This window comes from Eptesicus fuscus, chromosome 12, assembly GCF_027574615.1.
Source record: "Eptesicus fuscus isolate TK198812 chromosome 12, DD_ASM_mEF_20220401, whole genome shotgun sequence".
Lineage (NCBI taxonomy): Eukaryota > Metazoa > Chordata > Mammalia > Chiroptera > Vespertilionidae > Eptesicus > Eptesicus fuscus.
Window position 1 is genome coordinate 65,210,004 of NC_072484.1, and position 20,881 is coordinate 65,230,884.

At 44.6% G+C, this 20,881-nt stretch overlaps 1 protein-coding gene across 2 annotated transcripts in view; it reads right to left on the bottom strand.

Moving 5' to 3' along the window:
* The window catches only part of MGLL (monoglyceride lipase), a 124,836-nt gene extending 104,414 nt beyond the window's left edge, over positions 1–20,422 (bottom strand). The window contains exon 1 of one of the 2 annotated variants that reach the window (XM_028138516.2): positions 20,290–20,422. In XM_028138516.2, the coding sequence (XP_027994317.1) occupies positions 20,290–20,335 (46 nt within the window). In that variant the 5' untranslated portion in view covers positions 20,336–20,422. Of the gene's footprint in view, positions 1–67; positions 212–20,289 lie in introns of those variants that run through there. The other variant, XM_028138529.2, reaches the window with a different exon arrangement.
* Between the last annotated feature and the right edge of the window lie 459 nt (positions 20,423–20,881).

Sequence of the window (20,881 nt, forward strand, 5' to 3'; positions counted from 1 at the left end):
CCCGAAGCTGTTCCCCACCCCTGGTGACGGCACTCGCAGGCTGGGGCGGGGACCAGGAGGCAGTTACCGGGGCTCGAGCGCCGCTGTCGCGTTCCCGAGCGCTGCGGGTCCTAGTCTGCCGCGGGCCAGGGTCGGCCGAGCTGGGTGCCTCAGCTCCGGGGCGACAGGGTGCGGCGCCTGAGCCGCCACTTTATCCCTGGGCCGGCTCGCGGTGGGGGCGGCCCGCGGTGGGTGGGGACGAGGGAGACTGACGGGAGGCGCGCGGGGAGGCGGCGCCCAGGGCCCACGTGTGCCTGGCCTGCCGGGAGGAGCGGGGGCGCATTCGTGGACTCGGCCACGCGCTCCTCGCGCCTGCCTCGTGGGCTTCGGCGCCCCAGGGTAGCCGCTGGGGGACTGTCACGGGGCCCTGAACAGAACTAGACTCTCCAGAGGTGAGACTCTGGAGGACACGCCACACCTATGCGGGCATACACACCATGGGGCCCACAGGCCCGCACACATAGGGAGGGACACGCGTACTCACACACACAGATAACACACGTGCAGGTGCACACAGACCCACACACAGAGACCACAAGTATAGGCATAGACAACACACTGGAACACATATACACACACTAACGTGCACTGGGACACATATCAAATGCACACAGATACACTACATGCATGCATGCACACAGACCTCCCACAGATAAACAAACGTATACACTATACACATACAGACACAGAACTCACCACACACAGACACACAGCACATACACACTCAATACACAAGGAAAGACACATGACCTCCGCAGAGACGCACAAACCCACATAGATACACATAGAGGGGAACATGGACCCAGAGAGACACTCAGATAGAAACAACCCACACAGATACACAGAGACACACATAGGCATACACACATGTCATCCACATAAGGGCAGACACACTCATATCTCACACACACACACACACACACACTGTCCCACACACACACAGTCACACACAGATACACAAAAAGCGGGGGGTGGGGAGTGGTGGGGGTGGGTGGCTGGCGGTGCACAAATCCCCAGGAAGTAGGCAGAGATAGACTAGTGCAGGCCTTCTCCCTCCACCCCCATCCACAGAACTCTCCCCTGCCCCAGGAGTCAGGCCCCCAAACAAAACGTCTGGTGCATCTACACAGGCCAGGGGAAGGTCTGGAAGCTGTCCAGGACTACTGGCAATGTGGGTGAGAGGGTACAGAAAGGAGCACTGGGCTTCGAGTCCAGATCACCTAGGAGGTTGATCTTCTCACCTGAAACTCAGGAGCCATGTCCCCAAGAAGTGTCACACGTCCCTTGCTCACACTGACCTCAGCAGGCTTTGTATCCTTCCTTCTTTCACAAAAACACTTTACACCATAGCAGTGTTGAAAATAACTGCTGTCCTTCCGAAACTGCTGTCTCAATATCACACTGTGTGGGGAGGCCCAGGCTTAGCGCCTGCGATCTAACTTAAGAAATAAAGCAATAGCTTTTGAAAAGCAGCCTAGAACATTTCAGGCATTATTTCTTCAAGCACTTTTTTTAGCCCCACCATCTATTTTTCTTCCCCCTTTGGACTCTAATGATATGAATATTGGTTCTTTCATTATAGTCCCGTAGGTCCCTGAGGCTTTGTTCAAATTTTTCTCAGTATATTTTCTCTCTATTGTCCAAATTGTGTAATTTCTACTGTCCTATCTTCCAGTTTGCTGATTCTTTCCTCTGTCCCCATCATTCTGCCTTTGAACGCATCCACTGAGCTTTCAATTCAGTTGTTGTATTTTGCAGTTCTAAAATTTCCAATTGGGTCATCTGTAGCTTTTCTATCCCTTGCCTGAGACTACCTATTTTGCCTTAGTTTTTGGCATGTTCATAATTGCTCATTGAAGTGTTTTTATCATAGCTGCTTTAAAATCTTTGTTCTTTCTGTTGGCATCTATTCATTTTTTAAAATTCATTTTTAGATCTCTCTGGTTCTTTGGTAAGATGTGTGATTTTCTGTTGAAATCTGGACATCTTTGTGTTGTTGTGAGACCCTGGATCTTATTTAAACCTTCTGCTTTAGCTGGCCTCTACTGCTCCAGGCCTGGAGTTGGGGGACAGAATGGAAGGGCTGCCTCATTGCTTCCAGGTGGAGGTAGAAGCCTAGGTCTCCCGTTCAACCTATGAGGGTGTGGGGCACATGATGCTGACTAGTGTAGAAAGGGTAATGTCTGAAAGTTTTCTGTCTTATTCAGCTTTCCCTCTCCTGGTTCTTTGGTTGGAAAGAGCGGGCTTTTGTTGGGCATTGTCTGTTCTGCCCCCATGGTATTTCTGGGTTGCTGGCTTCTTCAGCTTCAAGTCTGGAATATATGAGGCAAAACAAAACCCAGGGAACTCACCACGTCATTTATTGGGTCCGAAGATCTCAGACTGGTCTGCCTTCTCTCTCTCTCTATCTTTCAGAGTCTCCTTCTGTTTGTTTTATATATAATGTTCAGGGGTTTTAGCTGTGCTTAGCAAGAGTAGTAAGGACAAGCACATCCCCTCTGCCCTTGCAGATGCAGAAGTTTGGCTATGTATTTCAGTGGTCCCTGCCGGCCTGGGTACCCGTAGTGACCTCGATCCCAGTTCCTCTAGACAGGATTACTCTAGGTATGGTGATCTGCAATAAAAGTGCTGGTGGGCAGAATCCGTCCCTGCCACCCAGGATGAAAAGACAGGATGGCAACTCAAGTAAAAGTGGCATCTTTCGGCCCTCCTCAAGTGTTCTTGTGTTGCCTTGCAGAGATGCTCTGAGGTTTGAGAATAGGTCATGCTCAGGTGCTGGTGAGTAAGGTAACCATGAGTTTCTATCCACCATTTTAGCATTGTTGTGGGAGAGAAGGAGAACTTGGAAATGGAGATGGTATTTAAACTGAACGACAGAGAAGAAGTAAGATTTTGCACATCAAACTCGGGGGGAAAAGAAAATTGAGCCAAAATACCTAAGACTCAAAAATAGGCTCCACCAACTAGCTATATAACTTTCCAGAGAGTCCCTGTACCTGGCTGACCTGCCTCCTTTCCTGACATGGGAATATGAACACCCCTCCCTGGACCTTGGCCAAGGTCAGTTGAGAACATGTCTATGGGGCACTCAGCACACCCCTGGGGGACAGTCAGCTCACACTAAGTCAGGGTGGCAGCTTGGTGGCCATGATGTCAAATCTGGCCCAAGAAAAAGTACTTTTTGTCTGATAAAATTTTAATGTGAAATTTAAAAATTGGTGATTTTGCATGCAAATCCAGATTCCTGGCTTTTTTTGAACTGCAGAGGGATTTGGTCATTCAGTGCCATGGTGTGGACCGTGCTAAGCATGAGGTGCCTATAGAGGAGGATGAGTTCATGTGTCTAGAACCAAAGAGAGAGGACAGGCTGGAGACATAGGAGTTGGCCCAGAAATGGTTCTTTCACCCATGGGAGAGGGTACCCTCCCCCTAGGAGAGTGGGCAGGTAGAGGTGTGGCTCGGCCACCTGTGTATTGCATCTGGCCAGCAAACGGTTTAGCTTGGCCTACAAATGCTTTCAAAATACTTGAATTAGTAGCCAACATTTAGAAATCAGGACATTTCACGTACCAGTGCTGGTTTCTGAATTTTCTCTGAAAGGACATTGGCAATGAGGGGCCACGTTTGTGCCTGGCATTGGTCTGCATTGTGGCTGGGTGGAGGCTGCCCCCTTCAGGAGGTATCTGCAACTGCGCATCTGCCCACCCCTCTGCTGAGCTCACTCCAGAAAAGGGAATCTTTGTGTTTTCTGGTTGGAACAGGAAGGAAGGAGAGTTAAGTGTTAACGGTGGTGGGCAGGGTATAATTCTAGACTTTTCAAGGTCTCTGGGACATCCAACTAGAGACATGGCAGGCCGTAGCAGGTGCAGTGTGAGACTAAGGATGGAGATGAATGTTGGGAAGTAATTGGTGATTGATGTCACGAGAATGAATTAGATTGCCCAGGACCTGTGAACTGGAGGGAGAAATGGCCTATGAGAGCTCTTTGTGAGGACAATGGGAAGGAGGAAAAGGAGGGGGTGAGTTTTCAAAGGTAATAGAGACAGGAGGAGACTTGGAAAGTGTGATTTCACGAATCCAAAGGCACAGCATGTTGTAAGACAAAGGATTAACAAAGTCTAATGCTGTCCAGAAGCCAAACCAGAAGACTAAGATGTGTCCAATAGATATAATAAGAAGGATGTCATTTGTGACCTTGGGGAGAACCCAGTCATGGATTAATCAGGGCAGAAGACAACCTGCTCTGAGCTATAAAGTGAATTGAAAACGAGTGGCAACAGCAAGTGTAGACATCCCTTCAAGATATTTTCTGTGAAGAGGAGACAGTAGAGCACAGTGGTGAAGTCTATGGATTTTGCAACCAGACAGCCTTCATTCAAGCTCTGGCTCTGTTGACTTGAACTCCACGATCTTGGGCAGTTGATGTACCCTCTTGATGCCTCTATAGCACAGGTGAATTACTTAGCTCAATGCCTGGCAGCTGGTAGGTAGGATGCAATAAAATTTCACCATTATTAAAGTAATGTATACATGTGTTCAAAATTCCAATGAGAGCTACCAAGTTAACAGTGAATTGTGAGTCTCCTTCCTATTCTGTGGCCTGGTTCCTGTCCACAGATGGAACCAGCCCTGCGGGTTCTCGTGTGTCCTTCCAGAGATGTTCTGAGGCTGGAGGAGAGTAGATCATGCTGGGCACACATGTGAGGAGGATGGGAGGAAGTAAGATGCCAGGGCATCAGAGGGGAGTGAGAGTCGCTGAGTTCCTAGTGGCTCCGTGCTGCTGGGGTGCCTGAAGAGGCAGATCCAGACTGTTGAGTGACATGAAAGAAGGGGAGTAGGTTTTGACGGTGGTGGACAGAGCTTGAGAAACGCCTAGGCGTCTAGGGTCTGACATGCTTCCTCTCTCTCACTTTCCTCTGCTACGTGAACCAGCTGGACCAGCTTGACGGAGCAGTGACTGAGGCACAAGCATGTTGAGACACATGGAGGAAACTGAAGCTCCCCAGCAGATAAGCAGACAACCTCTATGTGCTCTGCTGACCTGCAGTTGATGGCAGATGCCGGAGGGCATCCCGTTGTGACCGAAAGAACCACCCAGGTGAGCTCAGCCCCAAATTGTTGACCCGTAGCACCATGAACTAAGTAAATGCTTGTGGATTTAAGCCATTCCGTTTGGAGTGGCCTGTTATGCAGCAATAGCTAACTGATGCAGAAGATCACCATTAGATTTGTCATCTTACAACTTCAAGTTATCCTTTCTCTTTACAATAGCCACATTTGGAAGGAGCCCAAGTGCCATCAGTTGATGAGTGTATAAAAAAGCTGTGGTACATTTACACAATGGAATACTACTCGGTCATAAAAAAAAAAAAAGGAAATCTTACCTTTTATGACAGCATGGATAGACCTGGAGAGCATTATGCTAAGTGAAATAAGCCAGCCAGAGAAAAACAAGTACCATATGACTTCACTCATATGTGGAATCTAATGAACAAAATAAACTAACAAACAAAATAGAAACATATTAATAAATACAGAGAACAGACTGACAGCTGTCAGAGGGGAGGGGGGTTACAAGGCTGGGTGAAAAAGGTGAAGGGATTAAGCAAAAAAAAAGAAAGAAACACTCATAGACAACAGAGTGGTGATTACCAGAGGGAAAGGGGATGGGGGAGGTAGAAGAGGGTATCAGGGAGATGAAGGGTGATAGAAGGAGACTTGACTTTGGGTGGTGAACACACAATACAATATATGGATAATGTATTATAGAATTGTACACCTGAAACCTATCTAATGTTATTAACCAATGTCACCCCAATAAAAAGAAAAAAAAAGTTATTCTTTCTCCATAATCACTGTAGGACCTGGGAGGAGGGATTCAACAGTTCAAAATCTAAACATTTTTTAAAAAATCACTGATAATTTGGCGGGGGTTGTGGGGGAGAGAGAAAGGAAAAATAAAAACACTTTGAACTATATATATCTACAAAAAAGAATTTACAAATTACAACTAGAACAAACAAATTAGTAGGATGCACCCAATGCTCTGACTAAAAAGGTCAGAATTACTCTTCATGTTGTTATGATAGGGTGTATTGATTCTGTTGTTTTGTCTTGTTGAAATATGTTTATAATTTGCCCCAAATCATTTCTGCCTTGGCCCTTTTCCTTATTTTTCCCATAATGTCCCGAGTTTCTTCTTTGTCAATTCTTCCTGCATATGGGGCCACTAATGCTCATGGTTGAGAAAGAACTGCTGGGTATTAAATTCAAGTGTAAGTTCTAAAATGTATGTGAGTGCAGAAAAGTTCCTGAGCTTTGACTCCACCCTCCACTCGATTCTCCCATTAGGGCACAGTTGTAAAGGTCATTGGAAACAATTGTACCAGAAGGACAGGTGTCTAGGGCACCTTGCTGCCTTTCCTTGACCTCTAAGAGTCATGCATGGAAGACAAAACAGCTAAGTTTGAATCTTTTTAGCGTGGTTTCTGCAGAAGGTACATCAATTAAAATCAAAACAGGGAAGTACACTAATAGCTGATACCATTGCTGCTCTCATCAGCAGTGGGCCCTGTGGGTGGGCTCTAACGTGGGATTTTACAGCTGAGGAAACGGCACCTGTCCCCTTACTTGCCCGAGGCCTGACGTGGGGAAGTGGCAGAACCCACCCTTGCACCCCATCTGTCTGCCTGCTCTGTCCTCTCCTTTCCTGCAGACTGGTGTGTGCATTGAAGTTGCTGGGGAAATGCATGCAGGTGTCTAGCATCCAGGGAATTAAATCACAGTCAGCTTCACTGTGAAGGTCTTCTCTTTTGCCTTTCTGATGGGTAGAAGGCAAAGCCTTCATTAGGGTTTATGGATCTGTAATGCTCTCCCCTTGCTCATCTCCCTGTTTAATAAAGGCGACCATGTGTCACTAGGTATAAACCAGTTGGCTTTGTCCTCATTCATTTATTTGTAGGATTACCTTAAATTTGTGGCAAGTGTTCATTTTCTATTTAAAGAAACCTTTTACAGCCGAAACCGGTTTGGCTCAGTGGATGGAGCGTCGGCCCGCAGACTGAAGGGTCCCAGGTTCGATTCCGGTCAGGGGCATGTGCATTGGTTGCGGGCACATCCCCAGGTGGGGGGTGTGCAGGAGGCAGCTGGTCGATGTTTCTCTCTCATCGTTGTTTCTAGCTCTCTATTCCTCTCCCTTCCTCTCTGTAAAAAATCAATAAAATATATATATTTTTAAAAGAAACCTTTTACAATAAAGGAAGGTTAAAACATGGGTTGGTTTAAATAAAGAGATTAAGTAAATAACAGAGTATATGGGATATTAATCTGGAAAAGTCATAATGTCAGTGCTATGGCCATAACTGAGGCTGGGGACATGCAGGGGGTGGGAGCTGGTGGGAGAGATGGGCTTGAGGATGCCCCCCCGACCCACACACACACACCCCAGCCCTGCAGCAGAATTTTCCAGGTCAGGCTCCTTCCATTCCAGCTGATACTGCCCTTCAGGGTGCCAGCTTCCTGTGGGTCAGGAAAAGGACTGGCCCGGATTGTCTTCCAGGGTCCTCCCAGCTCTCAGAAACAATCACTCTGTGGGTGGCTATTTTTGCTCTGTAGTCAAGCTCCAGGACCAGGCCTATTGGGAAAGGCCATTAAGTACAATCAAATCTACAAAGATGAAAACACAGGTTCCCACCCACACAGTACCTTCTTTAAATGCATTTGGCAAATCCAGAATGTCAGCAATTAGTAACTAGGCCCAATCATTATAATGAGATTTGCACTGTGTGGTAAAGGGAAAATTCTTCCACTCACTAACCTGGTTAATGGAGCAGCTAAAAGTTAAACCTACTGAAAAACATTTCATTGGGGTCATTATAAATGCAAATAAAATGGACTATGCTAGCAAATAACAGTGGTGGGTCACACATGTGTATCTTTCTATTTCACTTTTTGAAAAACTTTTTTTTTTTTCACTTCTCTTAAAATAGATGCACTGACTGAATACTAGCGTATTGACAATGGCAGAGGGGTGAGGGATGGCAGGGATTTGTAAAACAGCCATCAACTCTCGCTTCCAAATTGCCTTTGTCAATGCCACACACCTGAGAACCTGTGTCTTAGGAGATCATGCTACCTTGTACAATGTTAAATGTTCATTTCTCTGTACATCAAGCAAAATTGTCAAGCCTTGGGGAAAATTTCACAGCTGAAAGGTATCCTAGACATCATCTAGTCTAAAGCCATCATTGTGTAGATGAAGCAACTGAGACCAGAGAGATGGCCAGTAAGTGGGTGATGAAATCTGAATGAGAGCAGGAGTCCGGACCTCTCCTTTTGCATCTCCAGCACTATTCCCGTCATTCCCAGTGGATTCTGAGTGTTTCAGACATGAAAAGCCATTAAAAACCAGGAATTGGGATGCTTGGGATCTCTCGCCCACACTGCCACAGGCCTGTCAGATTCCCCCCTCATTTCCTTCAAATCCTTCAGAGGTCTCTGTGGACATCTGTTTTCTCTAACCTGTTTTTTGACCACCAGCAACACTTTCTCCTTTCTAACAATGGGCTATGGGGTTGGCTCAGGGCCCAAGGAAGGCCACCAGACTCTCTCTGGCTGACTCTTGAGCAGAGCGCACACAGGATGGAAGGCACACGAGGCGCTTACTCAGTCTCTTGCTTGCTGGGCAAGGTGGCTGCATGTTCGGGCTGTGGGAAGCCTGGTGCATGTCCTGGGCCCTATTCTGTTGTTTCCAAGCCAGGTCTTCAGTCTAGTGCATTCTATGAGCAACCCAACAGACCTCCAGTGAAGTCCCCTTGGGCTTAAGTCAGCTGGATTTGATTTCTATTGCTTGCAAAGAACCTTGACAGATACAACTTACTCTATTGACTTAACCTACCAGAGCTACTAGAAAAATTCCTAGCAGGTTAAAAGATGGTTGGAGACCTGGGGAATGGGAATTGAGGGGCATGCTGTAGAGAAGTCTTGGAAAAGGGGAAAGAGCTATGAGTAGATTAACACTAATCAATCTCTTTTTCTCTGAAGAAGGTTCAGCAGTGGGAAGACTGAGAAATACGAATTATGCCAAACCAAGAAGTTGGCATGTTTAAGTCCCCAACTGTGTGTGTGTGTGTGTGTGTGTGTGTGTGTGTGTGTGTGTGTGTGTGTGTACGTGGGGTGAGGGTGGGGTGGGGTGTGCTATGCAGTAGCTGACAACTTGGAAACAGAAAAATGAGAAACCCAGAGAGGAAAACTTCCAGAAACTCATTCCTCTCTCAGTAAAGTACACCAACTGCTACAGCAAAACAGGGTTGTACAGGGAGCCCTTAAAAGTGCAACAAGAATTGTTTTAAGGACAGTCTTGACAATTAGAAGTCAAGTATCCATTTATTCTTTCTTTTGTTCATTCAACTAGCAGTTATTAAGCAGCTGCTACAAGCCAGAGATTGTGCTGGATGCTGGGCTTTGGAGCTAAACACCATTGTCCCTCCCCTCACATGATTTACAGTCCAGCGAGAAAGGACAAGAGAACAGATAATCACAGAAAGCGGGGAGTGAGGGAGGCCACAAAGAATCAAGTCATGGTTTGTATAAGAAATCATGCGACAGCAACACCCGTCTTCAATAATTGGAGGAGGATATGCGCAGACTCTGGAAAAGTTCCAAGTGTGTGATCTGTAGCTTCTCTTTCCTTGAACTCTGCTGTCCCTTTGGGGTTTAGCATGGAGGAGAGGAGCATGGATTTGCCAAGTTGGGCTTCACTCTGGTTCCCAAAGACATGATGGCTTAATAGCCAGGTTCCCTAGGGAATGCACAGGACCCCCTAAATCCTTACTACCGATGTTGGTCCATAGATGAGCAACATCAACCTCTCCTAGGAACTTGTTATAAATACGGAATTTCAGGCCCCATCACAGATCCACTGGAACATAGTATGCATTTTAAGAAGGTTCCAGGTGATTTATAAGCATGTTAATAACACTTGAGAAACAATAGTCTAGTTAAACCCTTAGGTGAAGTTTTAAGCTATTCATTTAAGGATAAGTTATTTAGAACTAAGCCGTATCAGCCAGGAATAGTATCTAACCAATGTCCTTGTTACTAGTGGGGACAATGGCAGAGGGGTGAGGGATGGCAGGAAGACTCAATCAGGACGAGTTCTGGTAGGTTGGATGTACCACACAGTTGCCCAATAAGATTCAGGATGACCAGTTACACTTAAATTTCAGAGAAACAATGGATAACTTTTTAGTGTAACTATGTTCCAAATATTGCATAGGACATGTTCATACTAAAAACTAATTAATTGTTTATCTGAAATTTAAATTTAATTGGGCATCCTGTATTTTTTTGACTCTGGGGACCCAGACTCATTCGGGGAGAAACTGGGCTGTCTGGCAGCAGGTGAAACTCGAGGGCAGCTTTTTTTTTTTTTTTAATGTATTTTATTGATTTTAGAGAGGAAGGAAGAGGGATAGAGTGATAGAAACATTAATGATGAGAGAGAACCATTGATTGGCTGCCTCCTGCACAACCCAGGCATGTGCCCTTGGCCGGAATCGAACCTGGGACCCTTCAGTCCACAGGCCAGCACTCTATCCACTGAGCCAACCAGCAAGGGTGGCAGCTTTTACTCAGAGGTGCTTGTAGCAATTGCTGCGGGACACTGAGACCCAGGGGCCTCTTAGGGCAGGGCTGACAGGAAGCCATTGCTGTCTGCTCTGCCCTGAGACTCCGCCCCATCCAAGCTGAGCACAGAGGCTTTTGCAAGTCTTCTCCCATAAGGGTGTCTCCAGCACAGAAGTTCTCCCAGAGTAGACACAGCTGATTCTCACAGCCAATTGGCCTGGAGGTCAATTCCTCCCAGTGATACCAACAACAATCAAGGCTTAACTACAACAAGACTGTGCACACAGCCCACAAAGGGGTGCACCAAGAGTGTCCACCTCAGGTAACTGGGAAGGCTGAGCCACTGGGCCCTATAGGACACCTAGCACACAAAACCACTCTATCAACTCAGGGAAGCAGCCAAAATGCGGAGACAAAGAAACAGGTCACAAATGAAAGAAATGGAGGAAAGCAAACGACTGGATATAGAGTTCAAAACCACGGTTATAAGGTTTTTCAAGAATTTTCTAGAAAAGGCCGATAAACTTAGCAAGACCCTCGAGGATATGAAAAAGGACCCACTAGAAATTAAACATACACTTACTGAAATAAAAAATGATATACAGAGATCCAACAGAAGACTAGAGGATCGCAAGAATCAAGTCAAAGATTTGAAATACAAAGGAGCAAAAAACACCCAACTGGAAAAGCAAAAAGAAAAAAGAATCCAAAAATATGAAGATAGTGTAAGGAGCCTCTGGGACAACTTCAAGCGTACCAACATCCGAATTATGGGGGTGCCAGAAGAAGAGAGAGGGCAAGATACTAAAAACCTATTTGAAGAAATAATGACCGAAAACTTCCCCCACCTGGTGAAAGAAATAGACTTACAAGTCCAGGAAGCATACAGAACCCCAAACAAAAGGAATCCAAAGAGGACCACACCAAGATACATCATAATTAAAATGCCAAGAGCAAAAGACAAAGAGAATATTAAAAGCAGCAAGAGAAAAACAGTTAGTTACCTACAAGGGAGCCCCCATACGATTGTCAGCTGATTTCTCAACAGAAACTATGCAGGCCAGATGGGAGTGGCAAGAAATATTCAAAGTGATGAATAGCAAGAACCTACAACCAAGATTACTATACTCAGCAAAGCTACCATTCAGAATTGAAGGTCAGATAAAGAGCTTCACAGATAAGAAAAAGCTAAAGGAGTTCATCACCACCAAACCAGTATTATATGAAATGCTGAAAGGTATTCTTTAAGAAGAGGAAGAGGAAGAAGAAGAAAAAGATAAAGATAAAAATTAGGAACAACAAATACATATCTATCAACAAGTGAATCTAAAAATCAAGTGAGTAAAAAATCTGATGAACAGAATAAACTGGAGAATATAATAGAATCCGGGGCATAGAAAGGGAGTGGACTGACAATTCTCAGGGGGAAAGGCGTGTAGGGGGTGCGGGAAGAGTCTAGACAAAAATTGTACACCTATAGATGAGGACAGCAGGGGGGGTAAGGGCAGAGGGTGGGAACCAGGTGGAGGGGAGCTATGGGGGGGAAAAAGAGGAACAATTGTAATAATCTGAACAATAAAGATTTATTTTAAAATAATAATAATAATAAAAACTTGTAAGATAGCAGGATATAAAATTAGCATATAGAAATCAGTAGCCTGTAAAATATACACATATAAATGTTATATAGGATATATATATATATATATATATATACATATATATATATCTCCTTTGACTATATATATATATATATATATATATACACACACACACACATATATATATATATATATATCTCCTTGACTAATATATATATGTGTATATATATATATATATATATATATATATATTAGTAAAAGGATATTAAGGTAGAGAAAACTCTTTTTACAATAACAAGAAGATAAAATATAAACTTAACAAAAAATATACAAAACCCTATTAAACGCCTCTGAAAGACAGAAAAAAAAGATGTGAATAAGTAGAAAGACATTCCTTGTTCTTGGATAGGATGACAACATGGTAAAGATGTCAGTTTTTCTTAATTTATAAAGTTTAAACAATTGCAGAAAAAAATAGCAAAAGCTTCTTTGTGGAGGTAGACAATTGATACTAAAACTCTTAATTTTAAAAATACAAGAAGAGCAATTACTGTCTGAGAGGTAAGAATGCCTTGGTAGACATTAAAGCATACCTTTTTAGACAGTGTGGTGACTGGCACATAAATAGACTGATGGATTAGTGGAAAAGAATAGAAAGTCTAAAAATAGACCAGAGCACTGTAGGAATGTGCCATTTGGTAAAGGTGGCATCTCAAATCACTGGGGCAAAGTTGAACTTTTTAACATAGCCCTGGACAACTATTTAGTTGTTTAAAAAAACATTAGATCCACACTTCACACCTTACTCAGGAACAAATTCCAAAAGGATCAGAGATCCAGATGTAAAAAAGAAACCACACAGCTATTAGAAAACCACTGGTATCAAGGACCTCTCCTGTCCCTCCAACCTTTCAGGTGCTGGGAATTGCACAACTCTCTGGCAAAGTAACGTAAGACAAAGTGTCCCCGTAAGAACAAATACATTCTTTATGGTTTTTAAACCACCCCTGGCTCACCTACCTGTGCAGCATGGGACAATATTGTGATTTACATAATGTATTAAAGCCATACATTCCTCCTCAGGTGCTAGACTACATTTCCCAGACACCCTTGCCGCTCAGAGGTTTGAGTCTGACTAATGAAATGTGGAGGAAACCTCTTTCTCTCCCTCTCTCTCTCTCTCTCCGCTATTCCCAATCCGTCAGCCTAGAAGATGATGAGGAGACACACAGTGGGAAGGCCTTGATTAACAAAACAAAACAGAAAAAAAGAAAGATCTATATTCCCGCATGACTGCATGGAGCAGAGAAACCCAAACAACTTGCATTTGGCTATGAAGCAAATGACAAACAACCACTTATTTCATTAAACCACTGACATTTGAGTTTCATCTCTTACAGCAGCTAGCATTACTTGCTCTGACTAATTTGGTATTTGAACTGTTGCTATCCCAGCAGGAAACCTTTAAAATCTTGTTTATTTTCTGCCTCCATCTGTCAACAAACACACACACACACACACACACACACACACACACACACACACACACACAAATTTGCAACTCAATAGAGGGGCTACTGCCCCTCTGTGCTCAGGAGATATTAAGATGAGAGGGAAGACCTGGGCATGTGACAAAGGAGAACAAAATGCTAGAGGAGACAAAACTCTTTCAATTCTGGCATCCGAAGCAGATCCCGAAGACCAAATTTTAAAATGCTGTCAATAACGTGTGGCTCTTCCTCTAAATTAACACTCTCCTCTGTTTATTTAGAAATTAAACCAGAACAGTGGGGAGCATTGTTGTAGTGCCAAAATGATACTATAATGAAGGAGCACAGGCACATGAGATCATGAAGAGAAGGCGGCCTTGGTAGGAAGGGAGCCACTATCAGGCAAAGCTATTACAGGGAGTAGCGACATTTAGAATTTCTTCTTGGGAGGTTAATAGGAGTTGTTTTCATATCATCAGTGGCCCTGTTGTAATTGGAACACTAGGTTCCCCACACATACTTCAGATCAGCGGAGCACATGACCCAGTAACATCTTAAACCTGCAAAATAAAATACATATTTAACCAACACTTATCAAGCTTGTACCATCTCCAAGCACCAAACAGTCTCTGTTTCTTGAGAGCATGACTTGGCTGACAACCTGAGGACAAACCAGAACTTGCTCTGAATCAGGAGGTGGGAGGTGGCCATGCACAATGACCTCCCACCCCAGAAGGCCAGGGAGCAAGCTCAGGGTTTATGGGGCTCACAGGGAAGGGCATTGAAGAGAAGGAGTTGGGAAAGGTGGGGTCAAGGAGGGAAGGGGTGACTGAGCTGTATCTATAATAGACTGGGGAGGTCCTTGGAAAGCAATGGAAGGAGCGGCTGCAGAAAGCCAGCCTCTTAGAAATGCGTGTTTCAGCCTACACATGCCCACTGATGCTCACTTGATGCAACAGCCTCTGTTGGCCTCTGTTGTAACACTGGAAGCATTACAAATGCCTGGGAGTGTTCAGGGTATGGGTGCCTAAGGTGATCGGCAGCACAAAGAGCTGGTTAAGAGAAACGACAAAACTCTCCAAATGGCTAATCCTGGAGAAAAGCAGACAATACATTTATAAAGACTCTTTTTAAGCATGACTTATATGTGCCAAATAAAGATATTCAAAGGGCATGCTGGTGACTCGTGACATCTAGCAGGGAGAAAATGCCTTTAAGTGGGGGTGTTGGCCTGTGATACCCTCCAAACCCCAGACACAGTGTCCATGTGTCCAGAGCATGGTGGATTCAGGGCAGTCGCTGTGATATAGACACTATTAGGGACACCAAAAGTGAAGACATGCTAACAGATACATTTAAACTGTTAAGGTCCTAAGACAACATCAGGGGAAGGCTTTTAGGATTTATATCCTTCAACATGGAAGAAATGGAACATCTAGAATACATGAGCGTAACTCATGTCCTCTGAAGACAATTTATGGGCATGGTAGGCCAAGTTCCTTGCCAGGCCTGCAAGGTACGGCCCTAACCCTGATGGCTCTGAATTCATCTCCCTGATTCTCACCCTTGAGACGCCATGCTGGGTCCTGACTCAGGGCCTTTGCTCTTTCTGGGTGTTCCACCTAGAAAGCTCTTTCTCCAGCCTTAGAATGGCTCTTCCCTCACTCCCTCAGTCTCTGCCCAAGTGTCAGCTCCACCCAGTCCTGCTCTGACCACCAGGCCAAAGAGCTCCCTTATCCTCTATCGCTTGTCCTGTTTTACTTTTCTTCCTAATACCCTTACTATTGTGAGTACTTCATAATATGTCAAAATACTCAATACTAGAGTTATATTACTTATAAATATACTTATTATATATTCCATTTTTGTTTACTTGTTTATAGTCTAGAATGGCGCCATCCAATATGATAGCCATTAGCCACACATGGCTATTGAACACTCGGAAAATGGCTAGTCTGAATTGAGCAGTATAAAATACACTATTTTGAAGAATTAACATAAAAGAGAAGGTAAAGTATTCGTTAATAATTTTTATATTGCTTACACATTGAAACAACGATATTATGGATTAGCTCAATATGTTAAATTCCACATGTGGCTTGCATTTGTGATTTTCATTCAGTTTCCATTGGACAGCGGTGCTCTAGGATGGACATTCCACAAGAATAGGGGCTTTGTCTTGTCCCAGCATCTAGAAGAGCACAGGCTTAGTAAACATTGGCTGAATGGGACTCTGTTCATTGAAAACTTAGCTGTATGCAGTCTCTCTATCTCTATCCTCAGTATCTTTCTCCTTCCTCTCTCTCCCTCTGTCAGTTCCTTGCTCCCTGACATCATTGTTACATAAGAAATGGACAGCCTTCCTTGTCTGCTTACTTAAGCCCCTGTCCTGATTTAGCTCCTTCTAGGTTAGATTTTAAAACATGTTTTTAAAACACTATTTTAAAAAAAATAACCTTAATTCTTTTCTTCTTTTCCAAAATAGTTATTGCATTTTGGATAACCCATTTTAACAAATTAACTATTCTAATTAACCTGAGAGAACACCTGGAGGAATGCAAAAGAAAAACAAACACGCCTTATATGGGGGAGACAGCAGGGGAGGCAGCTGAAACAGAGCAAAGGCCTGGGGTCAGGAGGGTGTCACATGCTTGACAAGAAAAGGATAAGGAATGAAAAGGGGGGCAGGGAGGGCACTGAGAACAGGTCTCTGCTTCTTCATTTATTCCAACCATGCCTCACTCAGAGCAACTGGCTTATGCAGCAACTACATCTACAAAAATAGAGACACAACCATTCTGTCAGTCCACAGATTTACTGAGCAGCTCCTATGTGCCAGGTGCTGGGGAAAACAGCGAGAATGAAACAAACAAGATGCCTCTCTTACTGGAGCTTTTGTTCTTTCTGGGAGAGGCAGAAAATGAGCACAAATATACCCTGTATGTATTCTACATACTTTATGACTGCATGCTTAGGAAAGGGAATCCATGCTCTCAATTAATTTTTAAAATCCACAGCTTGGGGGATGAAGTTGGGCAGTGGGAATTTTTTAGGAGAATAATTTTAGGATTTTTACAAATTAAGGATATTTAAGACAAGTCTCTACAAAAATAAAACCCAGGTTAGATATGGGAACACAGAGACCACCATCTAAGGGAGCATTCAGAATGGGTATTGATTCAGTCCCATTGGACAGCCTTAAGACGTCACACACATTGTATGTTGAAACCTGGGAACTGCTAAAATTACATTTCTAGAGAGGAAAAATCAAAATTTTAATACCAATATTAGCATTAATACCAAAGTAGTACAAAATATACCAGCAGTGTGGCTAGAGTTGGTAGGATATTGGCACAAAATTGTCATCCACTGAAACAGAACATGCCAGCTGAAAAGCCCTCGAACTCTCCAGTGTTCCAGGGCAGGACAATGCGCCCTTCTCTTTGTTAGCTTTGGCCATGCCTGAGCATTTTCTGGAAACTGCTAACACTGCAGCCTAGATCATCTGCTCTGAGCTGAAGGAAGACAGAAACAAACTGAGCCAAACCATGGACTTAGAATTCTGCAGTCACTCACTCGCAGGGCCGGAACCTGTTTACAGCATTGTTTCACTTAAGAAACTGACAACTCCATAATGCAGGTTTTCAGGCCATGTATTTCCCAGGCTTCCTTCCTAACTGCAAGGGAGCCTGGGAAATGTAGTTCTTGTTTATAAAACATATAATAGTATATTGAGGCTCATTTAATTTCTTCAGGAGAAATGGGGTATGCTACTCACAAGTGGTATCTTAATAAAGAAGGAAACACGATTTTAAGAATGAGGTTTTGTATGGGTATACATGTAATTATAGCATCTCTGTTTATTCATCCATTCACTGGAGATCTATTAGTAACTTTTACAAATTTCGTACTGGGGATGCAAAAATGATAAAATGTGATCCCTGACTTTAAGAAAATGATAATCTAGCTCAAGAGATCAACATGTGAACAAATAAGCACGGTACCACATGGTAAGTGTAGTAGAGCTTTGGATACTTTATTATGGACTCAGTGAAAATAATGAACCCTGACTGTGGAGAGAGGGGAGTAAGCAGGGCTCCTGGAGGACAGGACATCTGAGTGGAGTATTATAGGTTGGGTAGGCGTTTACCAGGCACGGGCGGCACAGGGGAGCAGGTATTCAGGCAGAGGAAGCAGCATATTCAAAACACATAAGCAAAGACGTTTGTGGAAGTTCAGGGTCTCCTTAGGGAAATGATAGGGGCAGAAATAGAATGCTGGGGAACCAGCTAGAATTGTAAGAAATATTAATCCTGCTCTGTTAACCATGATTGTTTCATTCTGATTAAGGAAGGCACATTCTAACTTGGCTGGCAGCTGCACTCAGGACCTGGGAGCTCACCTGGCAGTGCAGCCCGTCCTCCCCATTTGGAGCTGCCTATGACCATGGAAAGATGAACAACTTTGCTGCTGAAACCAGAACTGCCAACCCTTGGAAGATCTCCAGCCCTTGCATATCACTAAGCCCTCTGAAGGTCCCTAGCCCTTTTGCATACCTGCAGGCCTTGGCAAATCTCCAGCCTGCTTACCTGTTAACTGCCCATTTGGCATCCCCTTTGGCTATTTCCCCAAGTAATCCTTTGTACTTCTACCAACATAAGTGGCTGGCATATGGTGGGTTGCAGAGCAGATTTTTGTGGATGCTATGTGGCTCACCACCACCACCCACCATGTCATGCAAGCTATCGTGGAGGTGATGGCAGAACAAAACAAAATACAACACAACAAAACACAAAACAAAAGCATATACAAGACCCAACAGCAACAACAAAAGCAACCACCAGAGAAGAGAGAATTAAGAAAGAGAAGAGAGAGCAAGAGTGATAGAAGAAGAAAAAAAGGAAAAACATAAGGACAAAAAAACAACAACAAAGATACAAACCCAAACAAAAAAGGGGGAGATGAAGAAAAAGGAATATGAAGGGGCAGAGATGAAATAAAGAATTAGAAGAATAGGGAAAGGGAAGTGGTTTAAAATAAAGGAGGAAGAAGAAAAATTGAAAAGGAAAATAGAGGAGAAAGCAGATAGACCCAAAATAAGAAAAGGAAAAAAGATGAATAAGCAGGAGAAAAAGAAAAGGAAAAAAAAAATTGAGTAGGAAAAGGGAAGAGGAAAATTAGATATATGAACAAAACAATAGAGACAAATAATAACAAATCACTAAGGCAGATAGATGCAGATAAATTTAAAAAGAAAAAAATTAAGGGAAGAGAGAAAAAAGAAAAAAATGAAGTGGTGGTTCTGTCCGTGTCAGCCTCCAGAAGCTTCCTTTGGGTCCTGCTCTTCTGATGACCGCGGCTGACTGTTCTGCCTGCCAATTCTGAGCTTCCTGGGAGGTACTGAGGTGCTAACCACTATCAGAAACTGCCCTCCTTTGGTTTTCAGCAACCTGCTTGAAGCTCCGAGCCATCTACGTTTGTGTCTGTCTCCACAGGACTTGGCTGCAAACAGGAGGGGCAAATCCACCCTCTGTAGCAGGTTTGTTAGCAGCATGGGCCCCCCGGGCTCAATCTGCAAGCTCCCCCAGGTTCTCGGGCTCCTCTGCCTGCCTTCGCCTGCCAGCCAGCTGTCAATCTTAATCACTCAAAAGTCTGTGTCTGAAAGGGAACTGGGGGGAATCGGGAGTCTAGACCTCTGGGTCTCCCGTGACGGGGAGGTGCTGTTCAGAAAAAGTGGTGGGTGTGATTCCTTGTCCCAGAGCTACTCCTTTGCGAGTGGCCCAGAATATTACTTTGGCCTTGGCTGGGCAGAGGTCCTTGCATGCACTCCAGTGGGGTCAGCTGGAAACCTGTAGTTTCTACCAGCCCTCCCGCCTGGGGAAAGCACCAGTCAGGTTCCCAGCCCCTTATGCTTCCTGAGTCTGTTCAAACTCATAGACTTGGCCTCTGCTGCTGTCTCCTCTGGAAAGGTCAACATGCAGGGTGTGGCAGGCAGCGCTCCTGAGGGTGGGGCGGGCTGTATCACCTAGGGCAGGTTGTTTTCCTTTTTCCCCCGAGCTGTGGCCTCTGGGAGCAGCTAGCTCCTCTCAGGAGAAATGGCCATTGGTTTGGGGGGTGTACAGCTGAATGCAGGACTCCCGGCTGCTGTTTTTCCACGTCTCCCGGCAATGCTTCCCACCCCAGCCTCTCCTTAGGCACCACCCTCCCTGGACCAACGCTTCATGAGTAGCTGCCTATGAAACTCCTGTGCTCTGGGTTTTAAAAACAAAATCAAAAACCAGAAACAGAGGCTTTCTCTCCAGTCTGCTGGCTCCAGACTCCCCGGCGGCCAGCAGCCCTGCTGCCTTTCACAGCTGGATGTGACATGGGCGGCTGGTCTGGCGCTGGTGCTCCTGGCTGTGCAGCCCAGCCTGGGTGCTGGGCCTCAACCTTCTGAGGGAACAGACCCTCCCACAGCCCAGAGCTCCCTCCCCTCTCTCAGCCCACCACCTGGGAAGCTGGGTCAGCCCCTCTCACCACCTCACCCTTCCTACCGGTCTGCAAGTGTTTTCTGTCCTCCCTTGATAGAAGTCTCCTCATCAGCTTGACCTCAGTTGGGAATGCCAGGTGTGTGTTCCACACTTAAGTTTTATTTCCAGTCTGGCCCTTCAAGAGCGATGATCTGCTGAAAGATTCAATGTGCCCAGAAGTTTAGGCTACTGCTTCTCATCCAGAGTGGAATCCTCGGGCATCTCCTCTCAAAACCCAGACCCTGCTCCTCTGCACCCAATGGAGCTGCAGAAAGCCAAAAGCTTCAGGTGGCCGCTGCCTCCCGCACCGGGGCCAGGAGCCTGGCTACCTCGCAGCTAAACCCTCTGGATGCTGTGAAGTCTGTGGCCCTGCCATGCAGCCCTTACTCACCTATCTTCTGATGACTTCACAATGAACTCATTAAGTCATAAAATTTTTAAAAATGTGTATTAATATATAAAGATTAATATAGGCATAGAAAAACACAGCCAATGATGATTATATCCGCAGGGAGGGAGTATAATAAACTTTCTCTTTTTAAATTACGGTCATCTTTGATTTTTTGTTGTTGTTGTTGTTGCAATGAGTTTCTAATGCTGTGGTGATAAGTAAAAA